A 25,715-nucleotide genomic window follows, 5' to 3' on the forward strand; every position below is an offset into this window, starting at 1 on the left:
TGTAAGGAACTGTATGATGACCAGTAAGATTATGCAGAAGGCATGATGGGAACATAGAAAGGTCACTGACTCCAGAGTAACCAAGGAGCCCTATGCATCTGAAGAAAGCCAAAAATAAGAAAGACCAAAGGCCGAGCGCAGTGGCTCATGCCTGAAATCCCAGCACTTTGGGAGGCTGAGATGGGCAGATTACTCGAGGCCAGGAGTTCGAGGCCAGCCCGGCCAACATGGTGAAACCTTGTCTCTACTAAAAATACAAAAATTAGCCAGGGGTGGTGGTGCAAGCCTGTAATCCTAGCTGCTTGGAAGGCTGAGGCATGAGGGTTGCTTGAACCCAGGAGGTGGAGGTTGCAGTGAGCTGAGAACAAGCCATTGTACTCCAGCCTGGGCAACAGAGTAAGACTGTCTCAATGAAGACAAAAAAAAAAAAAAAAGACCAAGATAACAAGAGGAATGAATGACTCTAAAGGAAAGAGATAATTGGAACAAAATAAAACTTTTTAAGTCCAATTAGTATCTGCAGGAAAAAAAAAAGAGAAGACATTATTTTTTAACCAGATATATTATAGTATCTTTCAAACATGAAAAAGGAGCACATAAGGATAGACAGCAGCTGAACATTTTAAAAACCAAAAAGGAGTTGAAAATTAAAGTAAAGCCCCCAGAAAATAAGAGAAAAACAAGAGGTCTATGACCCAACAAACAGAATAGTTCTAGAAAGAGAAAACCAGAAAACTGAGTTGAGGAAATTATCAAAGTGGTAACAGGATAATTCCCCTGAACTGAAGAACTTAAGTCTTCATCCTGAAAGACCTGCAATCAAGTCTCAGCAAAATACTTTACAGACAGAAATCCAGATAGAAATTTTAGAACTCAAAAGAGATAAAGAAAATTGAAAAAGAAAATGAAAAACTTTCAGAGAAGAAAAAAGGGAAATTACAAAGAACTGAGTTCTATATGGAGGTAAACTAGCAAACATAAAGGCAGAAATAAGCCATTTTCAGAAATAAAAGGGTTCAAATTTACATTTCAGGTGTCTTTTCTTATAAAATTACTTGAGAATGTACTCCATCAAAACTAAGGAGTAAATTAAGAGAAAAAATAAAAATAATTTTAAAAGGGGGGGGGCAGGGCAAGAGCCAAGAAACAGTGGGTCCAACTAAAGCAAGTGGTAAAAGGAGGTTCCCCAAAGGACAGCTGGGAGTAAAAGGCTGATGTAGAAATAGTACAGAGTGCAGCAGGAGGGAAAGGGCTCCAGGAAGGAGTTTTCCAGAAAAAAGAGACTCAAGAAAATACATCAAATGATAGTTTACAAATAAAGAAGTCAGAAGAGAGTATCTATAGATGATAGAAAAAGATATAAAGACCAAGTATAAAAAGGCAACCAATAATGAAACTAAAAATAGTAATCAATTATTATTGAGTTGAGAAAGGGGGGAAGGTCTGAGACATGTGAACTAAGAAAATGTATAAAAGTGATAAATAATAATTAATAAAGAAAAGTGATAATGTATAAAAGTAAAAAGTCAAGAACCAACAGGAAAAGTGTAATATTTATAGATATGGAAGAAAAACACCGTAAGAAAAAGTTCAGAAGCATGAAGTTATTCCCTATCAAAAACACATCCAAAGGCCAGACGCAGTAGCTCGCGCCTGTAATCCCAGCACTTTGGGAGGCCGAGGCGGGTGGATCACTTGAGGCCAAGAGTTCAAGACCAGCCTGGGCAACATAGCAAGACCCTAGCTCTACAAAAAATTAAAAAATTAGCCAGGCGTGATGATGTGAGCCTGTAGTCCTAACTACTCAAGAGGCTGAGGCAGGAGGATCACTTGAGCCCAGGAGACTGAGGCTACAGTGAGCTGTGATTATGCCACTGGGTGACAGAGAGAGACCCCATCTCAGACAAATAGACAAAGGAAAGAAAGAAAAAAGAAATGTGTCCAGAATCAGACTATTTTTCACAACCTCCACTGCTCTCTCCCTTGCCAAGCTACCATCTCCACTTACCTAGATTACTGTAATAGCCTAACTAGCTTCCCTAATTCCCTCCTTCTAGTCTAGTTTCAAAGAGCAGCCTGCAGGATCCTTTAAAAATTCGAATTAGATCATGTTATTATTCACTGCTTAAAATCCCCCATCGTGGTCACTGTAAAAGCCAAAGAACTTAACAATGGGTTCTAAGGACCTACAGTCTGGACCTCCTTTAACTCCCTAACCTCAGTCCCCTACTACTCTCCCCTGGCTCACTCCCTTCAGCCCCTCTCGCTTCCTTGATGAATCTTCAACACCTCAGCACCATAAGCCTCAGGGCCTTTGCACCTACTGCTTCCTCTGCTGGAGATTTCCATGGCTAGTTCTTTCAACTCCTTCAGCTCTTCCCTCAAGGTTCCCTTTCAATAAGGCTTTCCTAGACCACTCTGCATGTAAAAACCACAATCCTTCCCAACATACCCTATCTCCTTTTTCTGCTTTATTTTCCCCCTCAGGACATACTATCTTCTAATTCACCACGAGACTAAGCTCCAGAAAGACAGGAATTTTTCTTCTGTTCATTGCTGGAACCCAAATGAGTGCCTGCCACAAAGCAGGCCCTCAAAAAATATGTCAATAAATTAATAGGACTTCTGCTGGAAGGGAGGAGGGCAGGGAACACTTCATTGCAGACCTTTTAAAGCTATTAAACCATAGATAATACTTTCACAAAAGTCTTTTTTAAATAGTTAGTACATATTTAACTGTCAAGGAAAAGAGACTTAGGAAGACAGCTAGTAGATAATGTGGGATCAGAAGCAGCTTTTGGTTTAAGATAGGAGAGAGTTGAAGATTTTTTCAAGTTGACAGGAAGGATCCAATACAGACAGAAAGGCTAAATACACACAAGAAGAGAGAGTACATAGTATGTTTCTGAGACACTGAGAGAGGATGAGATCCAAAGCAGGAGTGATACAGGTGGCCTCAGGTGAGAGGAAGGGCAGCCCCCGATCAGAGCAGGAGGAATGTGACAGACAAAATGGCTGCCACTGTAGATTTGTTTTACTGGTGATGGAGAAACTGGAGGAGCTCCCATCTGAGTTCTTCTATTATCTCTTGAAGCAAGAAATCAGGTTATATGAAGACAGTGAGTTGTAAGGAAAAAGGTAAGGGGTTAGAGGCTTGAGTGAAAGTTGGAAATAATCCCTTCAGAGAATTATCCAGAGAAATTCCATAGGATTACCAAGCAGTTAAGCAAGTCCATTTGAGGGAGGTGCTCAAGTACTCACAGTGCTAATTAGTCCTGCTCAGTATCTGCTCAGGGGCAGGGGCACAGAAGGATGAGATATGGCTTTATGCAGGAGTGGGGTTCTGCCACAGGGTGTGACATGAAGACTGAGAGGTCTGGGATTTTAGAGCACCAGTAAAAGTACAAATGAAGTAACAATCATGGAATTAAGCTACATAAAAGGGAAGACGGGGTGGGAGATGAGATAAAGTAATGTTCTAGGGAGCAGTTGCAGGTGTGTGTGGCCGAGGAAGAGATGAGCTGATCATGAGCCAGCAGGCCAGGACATTTGATGATTACTCATCTGACTGTTAACACCATTCACATAAATGGCTGGGCCAAGCAAAACAGGAGGAAAAACTGGGATAGGATGGCTGTCAAAGAGTGTTACAAACTGGTAACTTTGAAAAACGGATATATTAAAAATCAGACACACACATAACTTTAAAATAATAAACATAATTTCCCACCCCCCACACAAGCACTACATTGGAAACCTGCACGTTGTGCACATGTACCCTAGAACTTAAAGTATTAAAAAAAAAAAAAAAAAAGAATGCCTGGCACAAAAAAAAAGATTCTTCCTTCTCAATAACTATACTGACCTATTTCAACATAAATGTATATTAGCTACAAAAAATAATAAAATAAAATGGCAAAAAAAACTCCACGTCCTCAGAGGCACTATTTCATACAATATAGATTTGCTCTATTAATTATTTAGTTTTAATGCAGAATAAATGTTACATTTCAAGAAACTTAGTGTCCTTATTATAAGACAGAAAAATCAAATCTACTGCCCATGAGTAAGCCCCCGTGTCTTTCTATAGTTAGAAGAGTCTCACAAGTAATTATAAAATTCACTTGCTCAGTTGTCTGTCTAACAGAAGGAAATAAAAGGTAATACACATTCTTTTTTTTTTTTTTTTTTTTTTGAGACGGAGTCTAGCTCTGTCGCCCAGGCCGGAGTGCAGTGGTGCAATCTTGGCTCACTGCAAGCTCCGCCTCCCGGGTTCACGCCATTCTCCTGCCTCAGCCTCTCCGAGTAGCTGGGACTACAGGCGCCCGCCACCACGCCCGGGCGTGTATTTTTTTGTATTTTTAGTAGAGACGGGGCTTCATCGTGGTCTCGATCTCCTGACCTCGTGATCCGCCCGCCTCGGCCTCCCAAAGTGCTGGGATTACAAGCGTGAGCCACCGCGCCCGGCCAAAAGGTAATACACATTCTAAGAATGATGTCTCTAAATGTAATCACAACTCGAGACTTTTTTTTTTTTTTTGAGACAGAGTTTCGCTCTTGTTGCCCAGGCTGGAGTGCAATGGCGCAAACTCGGCTCACTGCAACCTTTGCCTCCCAGGTTCAAGTGATTCTTCTGCCTCAGCCTCCCGAGTAGCTGCAATCACAGGCGTGTGCTACCACACCCGGCTAATTTTGTATTTTTGACAGAGATGGGGTTTCACTATGTTGGTCAGGCTGGTCTTGGACTCCCAACCTCAGGTGATCTGCCTGCTCAGCCTCCCAAAGTGCTGGGATTACAGGCGTGAGCCACCGCGCCCAGCCCACAATTTGGTACCAATTTCTGTAACTAAAATCTCTGACCTTACTCTAAGAAAACATACTCACGTTTTAGAAACTTCTTAAGGTCTTCAATGTACCCTGCATACGAAGTTGGATCAGACCTACTGAATGTATATTCCAATGCAGTCACTGGTTTTGGAAAAACCATAAGTCCTATAAAGAGATAAAAGGGAGAGATTATCAAATTTCCTTCTCTTCTTTTCCTTACTCTTATCTCTAAAAAGCAGATCTCAGCAAATTACATGGAAAATTGTGTTGACAGTACGCTGAAACTATCAAGAACTTCCCAATTCTAATTATGAAGGCATAGACGTCTAAAATTAAAAAGAATTCAAACCTTCAAAACCATCTGAGACATTACCGATTAGAAACTGTCCCTAAATTTGATTATCTACAGTTAATTATAATCTTCCTTTTTAAAAGATGCAATTTTACTTTGAACTTTCTATATGCATTTTTAAAAAATCAATAACATTTTTAGGTTTTGTCAATGTGCCATTAACACAAGGAAAAAAATTTTTAGCAAATCAAAGCCTAAGTACTTTTGTCATTTAAATTGTATGGAAACATTCAGAAGACAGCTAACTCCTTTTCAATGAAAAAGATCTATGCATTTTAAACTTCATGGCAAATATTCTTCCTTCAATAGCAGATATTGCTCTGTAATTAAAATGTGGTTTTCACATACTGAATTTGGAGTATAACCACCAACAATTTCCTATCAGAAGTTGACACCCATGTAATACAGACCATGTTGCTTAAGCTTACTAATGAAGAAAAGGCAAGCAATCAGGCTTCCAAGTTTAATCTAAGTTTTCCTTGTTTAAAAAGCATTAGATCGGCTGGGTGCAGTGGTTCACGCCTGTAATCCTGGCACTTTGGGAGGCCGAGGCTGGCGGATCACTTGAGGTCAGGAGGTCGAGACCAGCCTGGCCAATATAGTGAAACTCCATTTCTTCTAAAAATACAAAAATTAGGTGGGTGTGGTGGCGCATGCCTGTAGTCCCAGTTACTTGGGAGGCTGAGGCAGGAGAATCGCTTGAACCCGGGAGGCAGAGGTTGCAGTGAGTCGAGATCGTGCCATTGCACTCCAGCCTGAGTGACAGAGCGAGACTTCGTCTCAAGAAAAAAAAAAAGCATTAGATCTAGATTAATTCAACCTTGCACATAGGCTTTAAAACAATCCTAAAATTTTCTCTAGTCTTCAAACATTCCCATATTTAATATATCACAGATGTACATATAATACATATTATATGTATATAATATACAACACATACATATTATATATGTATTACATGCACATATGTGATATATTAAATAAGGAAATGTTTAATATATCCCATATGTAATATATATGTATTATATGTACATGTGTATGCATGTATATATATTTATTTAAACTAATGATACTTTAAGTACTAAAATAATCGACAAATAATTTAAAGAAACTCAGTTTAAAACTGTGTACTTAGGCTGGGCGCGGTGGCTCATGCTTGTAATCCCAGCACTTTGGGAGGCCAAGGCGGGCGGATCACGAGGTCAGGAGATCGAGACCACGGTGAAACCCCGTCTCTACTAAAAAGACAAAAAATTAGCCGGGCGTGGTGGTGGGCGCCTGTAGTCCCAGCTACTCGGAGAGGCTGAGGCAGGAGAATGGCGTGAACCCGGGAGGCGGAGCTTGCAGTGAGCTGAGATCGCGCCACTGCACTCCAGCCTGGGCGACAGAGTGAGACTCCGTCTCAAAAAAAACAAAAAACAAAAAACTGTGTACTTAAAAATATTTAACGCATATGCTTATATATTTCATGCAATTATAAACAGAGTTCAGTGTTTTCGAATAGATCAGACTATGTTCAATGGTAAGTCACATCACTTAAATAGCAAGTAAAGAATAATCTTAGAATTAGTCTAAGGTAGGAAAAAAACAGTGCTACAATGAGAGATGAGGGAAAAGTAGCATGGAGCTAATCTCTGACACTTGCTCCAATACACTAAGAGTTTTAAAAGAGTTATTCAAGATATTTAGACTAAGATTAGCTGTAAACAAAAGAAATCATTAGAAAAAAATTGTTCTAGGAAAAAAATGGTTGAGACAATTAGTTCAGTTTGGTTGATGATATAGCTCAGAAGTCTATACAGTGAGCAAGGATCTAGATAAGGGTGCTTCCATCTGGGCATTATTGGCATTTTGGGCTGAATAATTCTTTGTTGTGGGGGTTGCCCTATGTACTGTAGGATCCCTGGCATCTATTCACAGTACCACCTCTTTAGCTGTAACCACCAAAAATATTTCCAGATGCTGCCATATGACCCAGTGGTTGAAAACCACTGCTGTAGAGAGAAACCTGCTAGACTCCCACCTTCCTGGCCCGATTCCCCACCCTCCTGTCCTCTAAATCCCACTCCTCTAGGACTGAACTTTCTTCTCTAGGTAGAACCTTCCCTGCTCTGTCATCTCTAGCAGTTAGTTTACAGCCTTTGGAATTATACACACTGAAGTTCTGCACATTACTGTTTCTTACTTTTCTAAGAATCATCAGCATCTGAGGACAAGGGTCATGTCCAGTCACCAAGGGAGAGCTGGCATTCAAAGACTGTTTAGGCCAGGTGTGGTGGCTCACCCCTGTAATCCCAGCACTTTGGGAGGCCGAGGTGGGTGGATCACCTGAGGTCAGGAGTTCGAGACCAGCCTGGCCAACGTGGTGAAACCCCGTCTCTACTAAAAATACAAAAAATTAGCTGAGCATGGTGACACATGCTTGTAATCCCAGCTACTTGGGAGGCTGAGGCAGGAGAATCGCTTGAACCTGGGAGGCAGAGGTTGCAGTGAGCCGAGATTACACCATTGCACTCCAGCCTAGGCAACAAGAGCAAAGCTCTGTCTCAAAAAAAAAAAAAAAAAAAAAAAAGGGAATAAAATCAGGAGGTAGAAAATGTGGTTTAAATGTTTCAGTTTTTTACTGCATACATTCTCCTGTATAATGAATTTTTTTCCAGAAGAAAATCAAGAATTAAACATATGAAGAGTATATTCATTTTGTTCTCTATGAGGTATTATTACTTAACATCTTACCAATTTCATAACTAACCATTTAGAACCACAAAATATGTATTTTATAAGCCCAAAGCTCTAACCCAAGCTAGGGCCAAAATATATACCTTAATTACTCAAGGCAAAGTAAAACTGCTCTATGATACTCATAAGTCATTCATAACTATAACTATATTCTTCAAACTTGGCTTTTACTAGAATTCTCAATATTCATTTCTGTTTACTTCTGAAAAAAAAAAAAAAAAAAAAAAAAAGAAACTGGCCGGGCGCAGTGGCTCACGCCTGTAATCCCAGCACTTTGGGAGGCCGAGGCGGGCGGATCACGAAGTCAGGAGATCAAGACCATCCTGGCTAACACAGTGAAACCCCATCTCTACTAAAAATACAAAAAATTATCTGGGCGTGGTGGTGGGCGCCTGTAGTCCCAGCTACTCGGGAGGCTGAGGCAGGAGAACGGCTTGAACCCGGGAGGCGGAGCTTGCAGTGAGCTGAGATTGCGCCACTGCACTCCAGCCTGGGCGACAGAGCGAGACTCTGTCTCAAAAAAAAGAAACTGAAACAAAACAAACAACCCACTCAAACTCTCAAGATTTATCAGTATATAAATGTGAAGGTCTTTAAATCAGTATGTAAATATTCAACAACAACAACAAAAATTAAAACCTTCACGTTACTCAACTCCAAGGTTTAGCTATCTTCTATCTGCTATATAAAACAGATTTATGGTGAAGATAAACTATAACTCAATTTTGTTAAAAGCCATAACCACTGCCGGGCACAGTGGCTCACGCCTGTAATCCCAGCACTTTGGGAGGCCAAGGCGGGGCAGATCACCTGAGGTCGGGAGTTCGAGACCAGCCTGACTAACATGGAAAAACCCTGTCTCTACTAAAAATATAAAATTAGCCGGGCGTGGTGGCACATGCCTGTAATCCCAGCTACTTAGGAGGCTGAGGAGGCAGGAGAATCGCTTGAACGTGGGAGGCAGAGGTTGCAGTGAGCCAAGATCATGCCACTACAGTCCAGCCTGGGCAACAAGAGTGAAACTCTGTCTCAAAAAGAAAAAACAAAACAAAGTCATAACTGCAAGATAATTACCTGGGCTAGGAATCTGGTCACGGTATTTTGGAACCTCATCGTTGAGAGTCTGAAGCATAACCCACATCGTGAATGAGAAGAGTGCAGCCAGGAACCCATAAAAAACTAGGTAGAAGAGCAAGATCAAACCTGTAAAAGAAAATGAAACTTATGAAATGTGCACACGCGCGTGTGTGTGTATGCATGTTTGGCCAGGTTAAAAAACAAACCAAATGTTCTTGCAAGGGTATGATCCCAAGCTTTGCCATGCACATAGCCAAATATCCTCATATTCAGGACACATAAATTTGCCCAAGCAAGGGGTATTTCAGCAGGCAGCACCCACCCATCCAATGACCCCTCCTTTCCTCTGGTACTTCCAAGTTAAAGCAGCTTCCACCATTCATACTTTGGTTCAAAATCAAAGCTTTAAAATTCCAGCACATTGGGGAATGTTTCCCAAAATGAACCTGATGCCCTCTAAAAAGATAAAAGATGGTTTTAGGTAAACAAAACTCCCAATATTTACATGTTCCTTTAAGTGGCGAATATAAAAGAATTAGTATATGAAACCCATATTTCACAGACAGTAATTATTTGCTTAAATTTAAGTTTTAAAAAGTGAGTTAATGGCTCACACCTGTAATCCCAGCACTTTGAGAGGCTGAGATGGGAGGATCGCCTCAGCCCAGGGGTTGGGACCAGCCTGGGAAATACTTTGTCTTCACAAAAAATTAGGTGCTCACTTCAGCAGCACATATACTAACAGTGGAACGATACACAGAAGATTAGCATGGCCCTTGTGCAAAGATGACATGCAAATTTGTGAGTCGTTCCATATTTAAAAAATTAAAAATATATATATTTTAAAAACTGAGTTCATTGAAAGAATATCAGGAAATGTGCAGATAAGGCCAACTCATGAAGATAGCACTCAATGAATAAAGTTTAGGACACACTGGTCAAATGGCAGGGCTCGTGCAAAAGTGAAAAAAGGACAAGGTCAGAAACAAGCCCTCTGATCAATGGAATTCATAGCTCTACTGCTAAGCACAAAGCAAGATTTGGGAGACACATATTTCAACATTAAGGGCTTAATCTCTTTCCTTTCACAATTTGGGAACACTAAGATCTATCCTGAACCAGTGATTTACTCTGGGAACACTTAAAATCAATTATTTTTCTCAAATGTCTATATTCAAAGTTCTAACATCAGAAGTGGCTGCCGACAAGTATATTAGAATACATTGGTAAAGTCACTTGTATTTCAAGGTTTAAAAACTGATCAAAGATTCATTTCTGTAATAATATATTTCTGAATACATTTTCCCCCTGGGAAGTGGCTCCACAACTTTCTTCTGATTCTCCAAAGATCCCATGACCCCAAAACAGACTGTGCTGAAAGCTAGATAACTTTTATTTCTCAACTGCAAGGCAGGAATCACCCCCAACCCCCTTTTTCAAGTAAAGGGGAAATAGTTCAAGCAATTTCATTTTATAATTTAGACTAGCATTCTACCCCTCCCCCCCAATTACCAGGTGGCCAAAATAAGGATCGAGAGGACAGAAGAGAGGAGAACAGGATGTCACCTTCAGACAGCATCACTTCCCTACCACATACTGCGATCCTGTTGCAGAAAAAGAAAAGACCAATCTCAAAGAAGTAATCAGTTTGCTATAGAGGGAAATGAAACACACAGAAAGCCCACAGGCCAGTTTAAGAAATTCTTTGAGATCTAGGTGTCTGCAGGAACGAAGGGATAAAATCCTCTACACCAGGGCTGACAGAAACGTAAATGTAATGAGTGTGGCTGTATTCCAATAAGGTTTTGCTTACAAGAATAGGCAGATTGGGGCCACAGTAGTTTGTTGACCCATGCAGTTGACATTAAAGTGGAGATGTCTGAAACAAAATTGCTAAGAAAGAGTTTAATTATTTAGCAGTGTTTTTAAGTCATCTTAAAATATTCTTATTACAATACTGTTTTGAACATTTTGATTTTACATTTCTAGGAAAATAATGTAAATTAAATTTACAAAATAGTTACAAAGCAAATAAATATATAGCAGATATGAACAAACTGTGTCCAAATCTGCTTTCTAAGGAACTATTACACAATGAAAATAATGAGTACAAAGAATTACATTCATACAATATATACACAGATTAACAGCTATGTCCCAAATCTGATGCCATATACTAGTGGCCATTAGAAACAAGTGAATAAGTTATTTCTAGCACTGAAGTGAGTTTTCCTTACTTGAACAAGATCCTTCTGCCAAGAACCAAATCTAATTTTTAAAAACTTAAACTAGTCAGTCTCACATATAAATATGATACTTTATCAACCACCTCTTCCCTCTCAGAGAAGAAACATCAGAAAATAAAAACAGAAGTTGTAAATTGCTGCTCTTACCCAGGTGTAAAATGGCAGTTAAATTAGTTACTCAGATGTAGTTTGCTGATGGGGCTCTAAATGGCGGCGTCCTGACTTAGTCATGGATGGTGTTCATGGAACCTGTTCAATGTGCCATGCCCGCCTCAGTGCCACTTGATGTAAGCAGAAAACAGCAAATACAGCCTAAATAGTACCTATCATATTACTAACGTTCCCTTGTTAGTTTAAAATCTTTCAAGAAATTTCCTTATTACCCAACTAAAGAAACTAACATGGGCCAGGCGCAGTGGCTCACGCCTGTAATCCCAGCACTTTGGGAGGCCAAGGCGGGCAGATCAGTTGAGGTCAGGAGTTCAAGACCAGCCTGGCCAACATGGTGAAACCCCGTCTCTACTAAAAATACAAAAAATTAGCCAGACATGGTGGCACATGCCTGTAGTCCCAGCTACTTGGGAGGCTGAGGCAGGACAATCACTTGAGTCCACAAGGCAGAGGTTGCAGTGCACTAAAAATTACACCACTGCACTCCAGCCTGAGCAACAAAGTGAGACTCCATCTCAAAAAAAAAAAAAAAAAGAAACTAACATGGACTTAAATAATGAAGAAACATCAGTATTTATTTTATTTTACTCTTGTTGCCCAGGATGGAGTGCAATGGTGCAATCTTGGCTCACTGTGACCTCTGCCTCCCAGATTCAAGTGATTCTCCTACTTCAGCCTCCCAAGTAGCTGGGATTTACAGGCGCCTGCCACCACTCCTGGCTAATTTTTATATTTTTAGTAGAGATGGGGTTTTACCATGTTGGCCATGGCCAGGCTGGTCTCAAACTCCTGACCTCAAGTGATCCACCCAGCTTGGCCTCCCTAAGTGCTGGGATTACAGGCGTGAGCCACAGCACCCAGCACCCCTCTTCATTTCTGTTCCTTCTCTCTCTCCTCATAGTTTTGATAAGGGGGAAAGTGGGTGTGAGACAGAGATCCACCCGGAGGCAGTGTAGCAGACTGGTTATACACATGGGCTGTGCTAGAGAATCCAACAGGGCTCAAATCCTGGCCTGATGTCTTTCCTGTGACTTTGGACAAGTGTCCTAATTTCTACCCCCATCTGAAAAAAAGTAGTAAAGATAGTATCTATCTTCATTCACATGATAGAAAGAAAAATAAAGGTCAAGAGATTTGACAACATAAAAACAAAACTCCTAAGGGGGGGAAAAAGCAAGAACAAACTAGAAACATTTTGGAATGATAATGCAACTAGACTTTATGGAAGCGTATCATTCTAGTTACCCTCAGGTACCCAGATATTAGGTACCTAATCAATTGCATTTTACTCTCAAAAAATGTTTTGACAAATGAGGTTTGATTCATGTGGACTCTACAAAAGAAAAAGCCAAGGCTGGGCGTGGTGGCTCACATCTATAATCCCAACACTTTGGGAGGCCGAGGCAGACAGATCACGTGAGGTCAGGAGTTCGAGACCAGCCTGGCCAATATGGTGAAACCCTGTCTCTACTAAGAATGCAAAAAATAGCCAGGCGTGGTGGTGCAATCCTGTAATTCCAGCTACTTGAGAGGCTGAGATGGGAGAATTGCTTGAACCGAGGAGGCAGAGGCTGCAGTGAGCCGAGACTGCGCCACTGCACTCCAACCTGGGTGACAGAGAGAGACCCCTTCTCAAAAAAACAAAAACAAGAAAACAACCAGACAGGCAAGAAACCTGGCAAGGCTTACCACCATGTCATCCAGGGGAAGGAGAAATGGGCCCTGTCCAGCTCTTCTGCCTCAACCACACTGGGCGTACAATTCAATTCTGGCACCAACTACCCCACGCTATGGGCTCAGTCCTCCATAGAAATGCCGCTGCAGAGGTCCTCCCACTACCCACACTTCTGACCAACTAGTAACTAATATAGGAGGTTTCCACTGCACCCTCAAGTTTGTTCACTAGAATGACTCACAGAGCTCAGGAAAGTAAGTGCTCAACTTAGGATTTCAGTTATATTATAAAGGATACACACAGAATGGGGTCTGGGAGGCAATGCAGCTTTTGTGTCCTCTCCTTGAGGAATCAGGACTATCTCCCTCCCAGCACATGTGTTTCCCAACCTGGCAGCTCCACTGAACTTCAGTGTCCAGAGTTTTTACTGGGGTTTCATTATGTAGGTATGATTGACTAAACCACAGGCCACACAATAGAGCTCAGTTTCCAGCCCTCTCTCCTGCCCTCCTTGGAGGTCTGGCTAGCTCAAAGTCCCAATCATATTGGGACATGGTTTGGTCTTTCTGGGCGACCATGCTCCATCTTGAAGCTATCTAGGGACCCACTGCCAGTCACTTCATTAGCATAATAAAGACACTCCTACTACTCAAATTCCAGGGTCTTTAGAAGCTCTGTGCCAGGAACCTGGAAAAAACACCAAACAAAAAAAAATTTTTTTTTTGAGACAGGGTCTTTCTCTGTCACCCAGGCTGGAGTACAGTGGTGCAATCAAAGCTCACTGCATCCTCAAAATCCTCGGCTCAAGTGATTCTCCTGTCTCAGCTTCCTGAGAAGTTGGGACTAGAAGTGTGTGCCACCACACTCAACTGACACTTTTTTTTTGGAGATGGAGTTTCTCTCTTGTTGCCTAGGCTGGAGTGCAATGGCGTGATCTCAGCTCACCACAACCTCCGCCTCCTGGGTTCAAGTGATTCTCCTGCCTCAGCCTCCTGAGTAGCTGGGATTACAGGCATGGGCCACCACACCTGGCTAATTTTGTATTTTTAGTAGAGACGGGGTTTCTCCATGTTCGTTAGGCTGGTCTCAAACTCCCGACCTCAGGTGATCTGGCTGCCTCAGCCTTCCAAAGTGCTGGGATTACAGGCGTGAGCCACTGCATCCAGCCAACAAATTCTTTATTATGCAACACCAGAACACATAATCTGGACACAGGGAAAAGTCATGGGGCTTCATGAGGGCCTGGAAATATGCCCCCTCAACACATGACTAGACCCTGTGATCTTACTCCCAACCTCTGCACACTTTCTAGTTATCTTCAGGGACCTAGATGCTAGAAAGACTGGGCCTCTCAGAAAATTCTGATGACTAGCAACCATTTCCATTTGGTAAATAAACTAGCATTCTGTTTATAGTTTAAAACATTTTAAAGCAGAGACATGTATAATTTCTAAAAAATCCATTATATGAACAGGTGCAAGTTTATAATCTTTTGTATATTTGAATTTTTAAAAACGATACTGATTTTTAACAGGATTATTCGCATACCATTCACATATGTAAAGTGTGAAGTTTACATTTTATATTCAGAGTTGTATAACCATGACCACAATAAATTTTAAAATATTTTCAACACCTCCTCCCAAAACTCCATACCCATTCCCATTCCTCTCCCTCCCTGCACCCAGCTCCTGGCAATCACTAGTCTACTTTGTCTCTATAGATCTATTTTCTAGACATTTCCTAGAAATGGAATCATGTAATACATGGCCTTTGTCACTGGCTTCTTCCATGTAAGGTGTTTTCAAGGTTCATTTATGCTACAGCATATATCAGTACTCCATTCCTTTTTATGGCTGAATAATATCCCACTGTATATGGATATACAATATTTTATTGATTCATTAATCAGCTGATGTGCATGTGAGTTGTTTATATCTTTTGGCCATTGTGAATAATGTTACAAATATTCATGCACAAGTTTTTGTGTAAATAAATGCTTTCATTTCTCTTGGGTATATACCTGGGAGTCAAAACCCTGCTAGGTCATATGGTAACTCTAGCCTTTTGAGTAACTGGTAGACTGTCTTCCAAAGCAGTTTCACCATTTTACACTCCTACAGCAGAAATCCAATTCCTCCTCAACCTCATTAACACTTCTTTTACTGTGTTTTCATACAGCTATCCCACTGGATACAATGTAGTATTTCTTTGTGGGTTTAATTTGCATTTTCCCTAATGGCTAATGATGCTGGGCATTTTTTCATAAACTCATTGGTTATCTGTATATTTTCTACAGAGAACTATTTATTCAGATCATTTTCTCATTTTTAGATTTGGTTATCTGCCTTTTTTATTAAGTTCTAAAAGTTATTTATATATAGATACAGGCCCCTTACCAAATATATAATGTGCAATTATTTTCTCCCAATCCACAAGTTATCCTTTTACTTTCGTAATAATGTTATTTAAGCAAAAAAGTTTTTAATTTTGATGAAGAACCACTTATCTATTTTTTCTTTGGTTGTTTGTGCTTTTGGTGGCATATCTAAAATAACACTGACTAATCCAAGGTCATAAAGACTTGCATCTATGTTTACTTCTAAGAATTTTATAAATTAGCTCTCAAGTTTGGGTCTTTGATCCATTTTGAGTTAATTTTTCTATACGGTTTGAGGTAGGGGTCCACCTTCATTGTTCTGCATGGAAAGATCCAGTTGTCCCACTACTGTTTAAAAAACTATTTGTTGGCCAGGCACAGTGGCTCATGCCTATAACCCCGGCACTTTGAGAGGCCTAGTTAGGTGATCACCTGAGGTCAGGAGTTCGAGACCAGCCTGGCCAACATGGTGAAAACCGGTCTCTACTAAAATCACAAAAATTAGCTGGGCGTGGTAGCATGCACCTGTAATCCTAGCTACTTGGGAGGCTGAGGTGGAGAACTGCTTCAGCCCGGGAGGCAGAGGTTGCAGTGAGCCAAGATTGTGCCACTGCACTCCAGCCTGGGTGACAAAGTGAGACTCTGTCTCAAAACAAAACAAAAAACAAAAACAAAAACCCAATGAACATGTACTGTTTTAATAAAATGTATGCACATATATGTATACACACACTCACATTTTATATAATTAAAATTATTGTAATATAAAAAGATTAAACAAGATTAAATAACCTGCCTAAGATTAACCTACCAGTAAAAGAAATAGACCAGTATCTCTCCATGTGGTACCTGACCTGGCCGGCTCTCCCAGGGAGTCTCAAGCTCTATTGTCTTTTCTAATTAAAACTCCCATTCTCTAAATAAAAATGTCTCATTCAAGTATTCTGTATTACTCAGGGTGATAGAAATTCACATGTGAATAATATCTGCTGCTTCTCTACAAGAGTTCAGTTATTACAAATGACAGATATGTAAACAATGAATTATAGACACTGGATGCTAGGAAAAAACCAAAAAAGAATGTTCTCTAGCAGGAAGAGGAAGAAAAGGGACATCAGAGAAGGCCACCCAGAAATAAAGTAGTTGGCTCACCAAAGATGGAGAGAAGGAGGGAGCTCTGGGTCAAAGACTAGGTGATGAGATGGAGTACCAGAGCAGGAGCAGTCAGGTGAGCACAGCTTTGCTTCTCTCAGTATGCATGAGCCCCTGGTGCCAAGCAACTAGCAACAGTAGCAGCAGCATCTGCCTGAAGTGGTAACAGGGAGCTTGGGCTGGAAAAGTGGGCCATGTTCTGAATGGGTTGGTGAAAGGTTACAGGAGCAGAGAGCCTCCACACCCAGGCTGCTCTTGGCTATACAGGCTACCTCCATCCCCAAATGTTGTAATAGGAAAGTCTAAACACACAGAAGAGGAGCACAAAACCAGTAATTATCACACATTCAAAATAAAACTAATCCATAAAGAAAAGTACCAAACTCAACAAAGACAGCAATGCCTGAAAACACTGGGCCGTATAGAACAAAGAAAAATAAGCATAATTAAACAGTAGAAGGTGAGGGATAATTTTTAAAAATTAGATATCATATTCTGATTATTGAAATAAAACTTAGTAGAAAAGCTTAACTGAAGAAGAATCAAAACTGAAGAAGAACCCAGACAGTTACAAAAATGAAAAAGCAAACCAAACACTGGGAAAAAATATTTGCAAAACATAAAATAAATGACTCACTCCTATCTAGAATATATGAAGAACTTTTACAACAAAACGCATTACTTATTTTATTTTAGAAACAGGGTCTCGTTCCACTGCCCAAGCTGGAGTGCAGTGGCACAATCATAGCTCACTGCAGCCTCAAACTCCTGGGCTCAAGCAATCCTCCTGCCCCAGCCTCCCCAGCAGCTAGGACTACAGGCACATACCACCATGCCCAGCTAATTAAAAAAAATTTTTTTTTTGTAGAGAAGGGGGTCTTCTTAAAAAAAAAAATCTTTTTTGTAATTTTACTAGAGACAGGGTTTCACCATATTGGTCAGGCTGTTCTTGAACTCCTGACTTCAAGTGATCCTCCTGCCTCGGCCTCCCAAAGTACTAGGATTACAGGCATGAACCATCATCCCCAGCCGAGAAGGGGATCTTGCTCTGTTGTCCAGGCTGCTCTCAAACTCCTGGGCTCAAGTGATCCTCCCACCCTGGCCTCCCAAAGTGCTGGGGTTACAAGTGTGAGCCACCGCACCCAGTCCAAGACACATTTTTTGAAACAGGCAAAAGATCTGAACCGAAACTTCACCAAGATATAAGGATTGCAAAAATAAGCCCATAAAAAGGGTGTTCCAAATCATTAGTCACCAGGGAAGGGAAATCAAAACTATAATGAGCTACCACTACATACCCACCAGAATGCTAGAAATTTAAAAGACTGACCGTACCATGTAATGACCCAGAAGTGGAACCACTGAAACTCTCACATCCTGCTGGTGGGAATGTTTTTTGTTGTTGTTGTTGTTTTTTTAAAAAAAAAAAAAAGAAAAAGAAAATAAAAAGTTTGACAATTTTTTGAAAAGTTAGCAACATGCACACCTACCAAAAGATCCAGCCAATCTACTCCTAGATATTTACCCAAGAAAAATAAAAGCACATGTTCACACAGTAGGGAAATGAGAATGTTCAGACACTTTATTTGTAATCACTGAAAACTGTAAACAACCCAAATATCCACCAACAGATGAATTAATAAATTTGGCTATATCCATACAATGCAACACTATTCAGCAATAAGAACTATGGATACACATGGAAACACATACGGATCTCAAAATAATTATGCTAAACAAAAAAGAGGCGGGACACAGTGGCTCACGCCTGTAATCCCAATACTTTGAGAGAGGCCGAGGCAGGTGGATCACCTGAGGTCAGGAGTTAGAGACGAGCCTAGCCAACACGGTGAAACCCAGTCTCTACTAAAAATACAAAAAATTAGCCCGTCGTGGTAGCGGGCACCTGTAATCCTAGCTACTCGGGAGGCTGAGGCAGGACAATTGCTTGAACAAAGGAGGCAGAGGTTGCAGCGAGCTGAGATCGCGCCACTGCACTCCAGCCCGGGCAACAGTGTGAGAGTCTGTCTTTAAAAAAAAAAAAAAAAAAAAAAAAAAGACAATAACACGCACAGGAGCTGTCATCTCCTATGATAGCTAGACCCTCCCCCCGCAAAAAACATACCGCATGATTCCCCACATACAGACATACACCACGTAACATTTCAGTCAGTGACAGACTGCATACACAACAATAGTCCCATTAAGATCATAATAAAGCTGAAAAATTCCTATGGCCTAGTGATGTCGCAACACAACGCATTACTCACGTGTTTGTAGCAATGCTGGTATAAACAAACCTACCAGTCACATAAAAGTCTAGTATGCAACAACTATGTACAATGCATAATACTTAATAATGATAATAAACTGCTATGGGTTTATATATTTACTATGCTATACTTTTTGTTGTTATTTTATAGTGTACTCCTGCCACTTACAAAGTTAACTGTAAAAAGCCTCAGGCAATCCTTCAGGAGGTATCCAGAAGAAGGCATTGTCATCACAGAGGACAGCCCCGTGCGTGTTGCTGCCCCTGAAGACCTTCCAGTGGGGCAAGATATGAAGGTGGAAGACAGTGATACTGATGATCCTGACTCTGTGTAGGCCTAGGCTAACGTGCATGTTTGTTCTTAGTTTTTAACAGAAAAGTTTAAAAAGTTAAAACTTTTAAATAGAAAAAAGGTTGTAGAATAAGGATATAAAGAAAATATTTTTGTGAAGCTGTACAATGTTTGTGCTTTAAAAGCTAAGTGTTATTAAAAGTATATAAAGTCGCTGGGTATGGAGGCTCACAGCTGCAATCCCATAGCTTTGGGAGGCTGAGGTGGGAAGATTTCTTGAAGCCAGGAGTTCGAGACCAGCCTGGGCAACATAGCAAGACTCCATCCCAATTAAAAAAAAAAAGTTGTAAAAAGTTACAGTAAGCTAAGGTTATTACTGAAGTAAAAAAAATTTAATAAATTTAGTGTAGCCTAAGTGTACAGTGTTTATAAAGTCTACAGTAGTGGAATGTTCTAGGCCTTCACATTCACTCACCACTCACTCACTGCAACTGCAGTCCTGCAAGCTCCATTCAAGGTCAGTGCCCTATACAGGTAAACCATTTTTTATGTTTACATGGTATTTTTACTGTACCTTTTCTATGTTGAGATATGTTTACAGACAAATACTTACCATTGTGTTACAAATGCTGACAGTATTCATCCAGTAACATGTTGTACAAGTTTGTAGCTAGGAGCAACAGTCTATACCATATGGCCTATATGTCTAGAGGGCTACGCCATCCAGATTTGTGAGTCCACTTTAGAATGTCTGCATAACAATGAAATCAATGAAAACAGCTAAGCACATTTCTCAGAAGGCATGACTGTACTTAATACAGAGTGTCAAAAAGCGGATTTTTGCTTGGAGCCTGGGGAGGTAAGAACAGAGATGGGTTACAAAGGGCCAAGAGGAAATGTTTGGGGTGATAAATGTTCATTATCTTGATTACAGTGATCGTTTCATGAATACAGCATATGCACACACACATACACGAGTGTATACCAAAACTTCCAATATGCACACCACATATTTGAAGTGTAACTATGTATACTTCAAATATGTGCAGTTTATTGTATGTTAATTATACCTCAATAAAGCTGTTAAAGACAAACAAAAACTTAACCTCAGGAGAACTGGTCAAGCTGAAGAAAAATTCAGTGAGCTAAAGATCAAGTCAGGTATTCTATGACACTGGGCTAACAGAGAGGGAGTATATGAAAAATTGTTGAGACATTGGGGAGAGAACCAGAAATACAAACAAATCTAATAGGAACTCCACAGGAAAAGAGGGTGGGGCAAGAACTCTCAAAGAAATAACAAGCTTGTGTCTAGATTGGAAATGTTAAAAATTACTGGAAAACGCTCTCGGCTTTCAGCTCAGAGGAGGCCAAGGTGCAACTTTCTTCGGTCGTCCCGAATCCGGGTTCATCGGACACCAGCCGCCTCCATCATGCCGCTGAAGTTCGACCCCAACGAGATCAAAGTCGTATACCTGAGGTGCACCGGAGGTGAAGTCGGTGCCACTTCTGCCCTGGCCCCCAAGATCGGCCCCCTGGGTCTGTCTCCAAAAAAGGTTGGTGATGACATTGCCAAGGCAACAGGTGACTGGAAGGGCCTGAGGATTACAGTGAAACTGACCATTGAACAGACAGGCCCAGATTGAGGTGGTGCCTTCTGCCTCTGCCCTGATCATCAAAGCCCTCAAGGAACCACCAAGAGACAGAAAGAAACAGAAAAACATTAAACACAGTGGGAATATCACTTTTGATGAGATCGTCAACATTGCTCGACAGATGCGGCACCGATCCTTAGCCAGAGAACTCTCTGGAACCATTAAAGAGATCTTGGGGACTGCCCAGTCTGTGGGCTGTAATGTTGATGGCCGCCACCCTGATGACATCAACAGTGGTGCTGTGGAATGCCCAGCCAGTTAAGCACAAAGGAAAATATTTAAATAAAGGATCATTTGACAACTGGTGGAAAAAAAAAAAAAATTACTGGAAAACATCCTATACCTAGACACAAAAAGGTAAAATTTTAGAACATCAAGAATAAAGAGAGCTGGGTGTGGTGGCTCATGCCTGAAATCTCAACACTTTAGGAGGCCGAGGCGGGCAGACAGCTTGAGATCAGGAGTTCGAGACCAGTTTGGCCAACATGGTGAAACCCCGTCTCTACTAAAAAAAATTAGTCGGGTGTGGTGGTGCGTGCCTGTAATCCCAGCTACTTGAGAGGGTGAGGCAGGAGAATCGCTTAAACCCGAGAGGTGGAAGCTTGTGGAGGCTGCAGTGAACCAACGGCACCACTGCACTCCAGCCTGTGCGAAAAAAAAAAAAAAAAACTAAAGCAAAGAGGAAAACTACATAAGGCAACGGTGAGCAGAGATCTGCTAAGACTTACTGGTAACATCTAAATAAGATGTTTTAATTGCTTTTCCTTATCAATTCTGAGGAATAATTTGCATATAGTAAGTTTCCTCCATTTCAGGTATACAATTCCAGTGAGTTTTGACCGTTGTATAATCTGTGAAGCTACCACTCCATTAAAGATATAGAACATTACCATCACGTCCAAAAGGTTCCTTGTACCCCTTTGCAATCTACACACCCTTCACCAGGCGGCCAATGATTTTGTCACTGTGTTTGTATTTTACCATAAGGCTAAAGTTTTAAATTTGTTTATATTTGATAACTTTTTTTTTTTTTTTGAGACAGTCTCACTGTCACCCAGGCTGCAGTGCAGTGGCTCGATCTCCACTTGCTGCAACCTCTGCCTCCCAGTTCAAGCGATACTTGTGCCTCAGTCCCCCGAGCAGCTGGGATTACAGGCGGGTGTCACTGCGCCTGGCCTATATTCAATAACAATTTGTAATTAAAATGTCAATAATATGGCAGGAATAATTTAAAAGTGGTAATAATAAAGGACATTATCAGAGTCAGTTAAAAAATCCACTTAACGCTGTTATAGAAGACAATCTAAAATTAAAACACCAATGGTTGAAATAAACAGGAAAATAAAAATAGGTCTTGGCTAACAAAAGAAATGTAGATATGGCATTATTACTGCATGCAAACTAGAATTCAAGTAAAAAAGCATTTGCGAGGGTGAAGATACTGTGTATTTAATAAAAGTAAATAAAAACACATCAAGAAGATACAGCATAATAGCCATGAACCTCTGTGATGCTAAGTGGCTTCAAATGATTAAAGCAAAAGCAGAGTTACAAAATTCACCACAATCATGAACAGAGATGTTAATATACCTCTCCAGAAACCCACAGATTGAGTAAAAAACAACAAAAAGGGCAATATGTATTTTTAAAACATAATAGTTACCTAGTATATGTAGAACTTTGTAGTCACCAAGAAATGCACTCTCTACAAACTTGGAACACCGCCCCCAAACTGACCATGACTTACATTACAAAAACAAAACACAATTCAAAACTAAAAAACATTAAAAAAAAGAGAGAGGCCACATTCTCTAACATCTCAAAATAAATACACTAGAAATTAACAATACAAATTTAGAAAGTTATATCTCAATCCTTGAATTAAAAGGACAATAAAAACAAATATCCAAAAATTCAAAATAATATAATCAGGGCAGAACTCAAAGTAAAACCCATAGCTCTAGATGCATTCATTAAAACATCATTAAAATATACGACTAACAAAAAAGCCAGATTTAGCTCAAGACTAAAATAAATCCAAAGAAAGTAGGAGAGATCTAAGATAAAAACACAAGTTAATGGACACAAAATGTAATGAAAAACCACACCAAAACCATTCAATACATTAAATAATAAATCAATTTGATCAAAAGTGTTTTCAATTAGTAAATGTGAAAACAGATGAAATATAAAATCTTTTAGGAAAATTAAAATGTTCAAACCACGAATTTTTACAAAAAAGAGCTTTACCCCGGTAAAAGACACCAAGTCTAAATGGCTTTAGTTAGTTCTCTCAAAATGGAAAGAACAGACTATTTTCTGTACATAAACTATTATTTGTGTATGCTCTGTAAGTTACCTTAATGATTTTTATAAGGCTTGCACTATTTGGATACTAAAACTGAACAGATAGTATTGACACAAAATTTACACATGTATTTTACTTTACAATCACAAATATAGAGCCTACTACGCAGTGTGATGATACACAGGAATCAAGATACAGATCAACAAAACAATATCCTAAAAAGAATCCATATAAAATGGAATTTTTCATTTAACAAAGTTGCCAATTCATATCAGTGGGGAAACGATGGATTATACAATATATAGGGATAAGTGATTAAGAAAAGCACATAGAAGACTGTTAAATCTGTGCTAATGTTCATTTAAAACCATTACAATTTAAAAAATAAACCAAAATAAGAGTCAAGAGACAAGAGAACAAAAAGATGAGTCCATAAAGAATATTTACAAGTATAATAAAGGCTTAATATTCAAAGTGTATCAAAATTTCCTTTAACCAGTAAGAACATAACACAGGCTGGGGGCCGTGACTCACCCCTGTGATCCCAGCACTGTGGGAGGCTGAGGCAGGCAGATCGCTTCAGCTCAGGAGTTTGAGACCAGCCTGGGCAACATGGCGAAACCCAGTCTCTACTAAAAATACAAAAATTAGGTGGGTGTGGTGGCTCACACCTGTATTCCCAGCACTGTGGGAGGCTGAGGTGGGCAGACCACTTGAGGTCAAGAGTTCGAGACCAGCCTGGCCAACATGGTGAAACCCCATCTCTACTAAAAATACAAAAATTAGCCAGGTGTAGTGGTGGGCACCTGTAATCCCAGCTACTTGGGAGGCTGAGGCAGGAGAATCGCTTGAACCCAGGAGGTGGAAGTTGCAGTGAGCCAAAATTATGCCACTGCAGTCTGCTCTGGGTGACACAGCAAGACTCCATCTCAAAAAAAAAAAAAAAAAAGCCCCACAAAAACCAACCAAACAAACAAACAAAAATCCAAAAATTAGCCAGGCGTGGTAGCATACACAGGTAGTCCCAACTACTCAGGAGGCAAGACAGGTGGATTGCTTGAGCCTAGGAGGCAGAGTGAGCCCAGATCATGACACTGCACTCCAGCCAGGGTGACTAAGCCACACCCTGTCTCAAAAAAAAAAAAAAAAAAAAAGAAAAAAAATTAGATTACAGGCATTTTTTAAAAATTAAAATTGAGCAAATATAAAAATATTGAAGAAATTGCAAATTAAACCAACCAGATAGATACCAGCATCCTATCAAAATGGAAAAAAACTGCACAATATTTTTGTATGATTGTACAATATTGTTATAATATCCAGTGCTTGAGAAGAAAAGGTACTTTTATCCACTGCTGGTGGGAGTACAAACCGGTACAGCTTTTTTTGAGAACTGTATATATATCTATATATATGTATATACACACACATAGATGTACATATACGTGTATATATATATATATATTTTTTGAGACGGAGTCTCGCTCTTTTTGCCCAGGCTGGTGTGTGCAGTGGTGCAGTCTTGGCTCACTGTAACCTCTGCCTCCCGCGTTCAAGCGATTCTCTTGCCTCAGCCTCCCAAGTAGCTGGGATTACTGGCACCTGCCACCACGCCCAGCTAATTTTTTATTTTTAGCAGAGATGGGGTTTCACCATGTTGGCCAGGTGGTCTTGAACTCCTGACCTCAGGTGATCCGCCTGCCTTGGCCTCCCAAAGTGCTGGGATCACAGGCGTGAGCTACTGTGCCCACTCAGAACAATATATTCATAAAAATAAATATATATTATAAATTGGCAATTCCATTTCTCAGTTATCTATTCTAGATAAAAGGTTGCACTGCAATTTTTAAGATAAAAATTGGAAACAATTTAAACATCCATCAGAAAGAAATATATATATTCTATAGTATAATCTCCACACTATGGAATATTATGTGATATGATTTGTCTGTGCCCCACCCAAATCTCATCTCAAATTGTAAACCCCACATGTTGGGGGAGGGGCCTGGTGGGAGGTGACTGAATCACGGGCAGCAGACTTCTCCCTTGCTGTTCTCGTGATAATGAGCTCTCATGAGTCTGGTTGTTTGAAAGTGTGTGGCACTTCCCCCTTGGCTCTCTCTCTCTCCTGCCACCATGTAAGAATAAGAAGTGCCTTGCTTCCCCTTCGCCTTCTGCCATGATTTCCTGAAGCCTCCCCAGCCATGTGGAACTGTGAGTGTATTAGTCTCTTCTCATGCTGCTAATAAAGACATATCAGAGACTGGATAATTTATAAAGGAAAGAGGTTTAATTGACTCACAGTTCCACATGGCTGGGGAGGCCTCACAATCACGGCAGAAGGTGAATGAGAAGCAAAGTCACATCTTACATGGCGGCAGGCAAGACAGCGTGTGCAGGGGAACTCCCATTTATAAAACCCACCAGATCTCATGAGCCTTACTCACTATCTCAAGAACAGCACAGGAAAGACCTGCCCCCATGATTCAATTACCACCCACTCAGTTCCTCCCATGGCATGTGGGGATTATGGGAGCTACAATTCATGATGAGATTTGGGTGGGGACAC

The 25,715-nt window shown here is 40.4% G+C and overlaps 1 protein-coding gene, 1 non-coding gene and 1 pseudogene across 6 annotated transcripts in view; 2 read left to right on the forward strand and 1 right to left on the reverse strand.

The window, feature by feature from the left end:
- Positions 1-25,715, reverse strand: part of ATP1B3 (ATPase Na+/K+ transporting subunit beta 3) — a 52,653-nt gene that overhangs the window by 14,880 nt on the left and 12,058 nt on the right. The window contains exons 1-4 of one of the 4 annotated variants that reach the window (XM_030816721.1): positions 16,620-16,888; positions 10,508-10,599; positions 8,993-9,121; positions 4,885-4,992 (exon numbers count right to left, since the gene is read on the reverse strand). In XM_030816721.1, the coding sequence (XP_030672581.1) occupies positions 4,885-4,992; positions 8,993-9,121; positions 10,508-10,574 (304 nt within the window). In that variant the 5' untranslated portion in view covers positions 10,575-10,599; positions 16,620-16,888. Of the gene's footprint in view, positions 1-4,884; positions 4,993-8,992; positions 9,122-9,317; positions 9,452-10,507; positions 10,600-16,619; positions 16,889-25,715 lie in introns of those variants that run through there. The other 3 variants (XM_030816720.1, XR_004031270.1, XM_030816719.1) reach the window with 3 other exon arrangements.
- Positions 9,710-9,816, forward strand: LOC115836432. The gene has a single exon (XR_004031516.1). It is a non-coding gene; the product is annotated as a U6 spliceosomal RNA (small nuclear RNA).
- Positions 20,440-21,160, forward strand: LOC100599928 (annotated as a pseudogene). Its single transcript, XR_001116203.2, has one exon. The product of XR_001116203.2 is annotated as a 60S ribosomal protein L12 pseudogene (transcript).

This window comes from Nomascus leucogenys, chromosome 8 (genome assembly GCF_006542625.1).
Source record: "Nomascus leucogenys isolate Asia chromosome 8, Asia_NLE_v1, whole genome shotgun sequence".
NCBI classification, from domain to species: Eukaryota; Metazoa; Chordata; class Mammalia; order Primates; family Hylobatidae; genus Nomascus; species Nomascus leucogenys.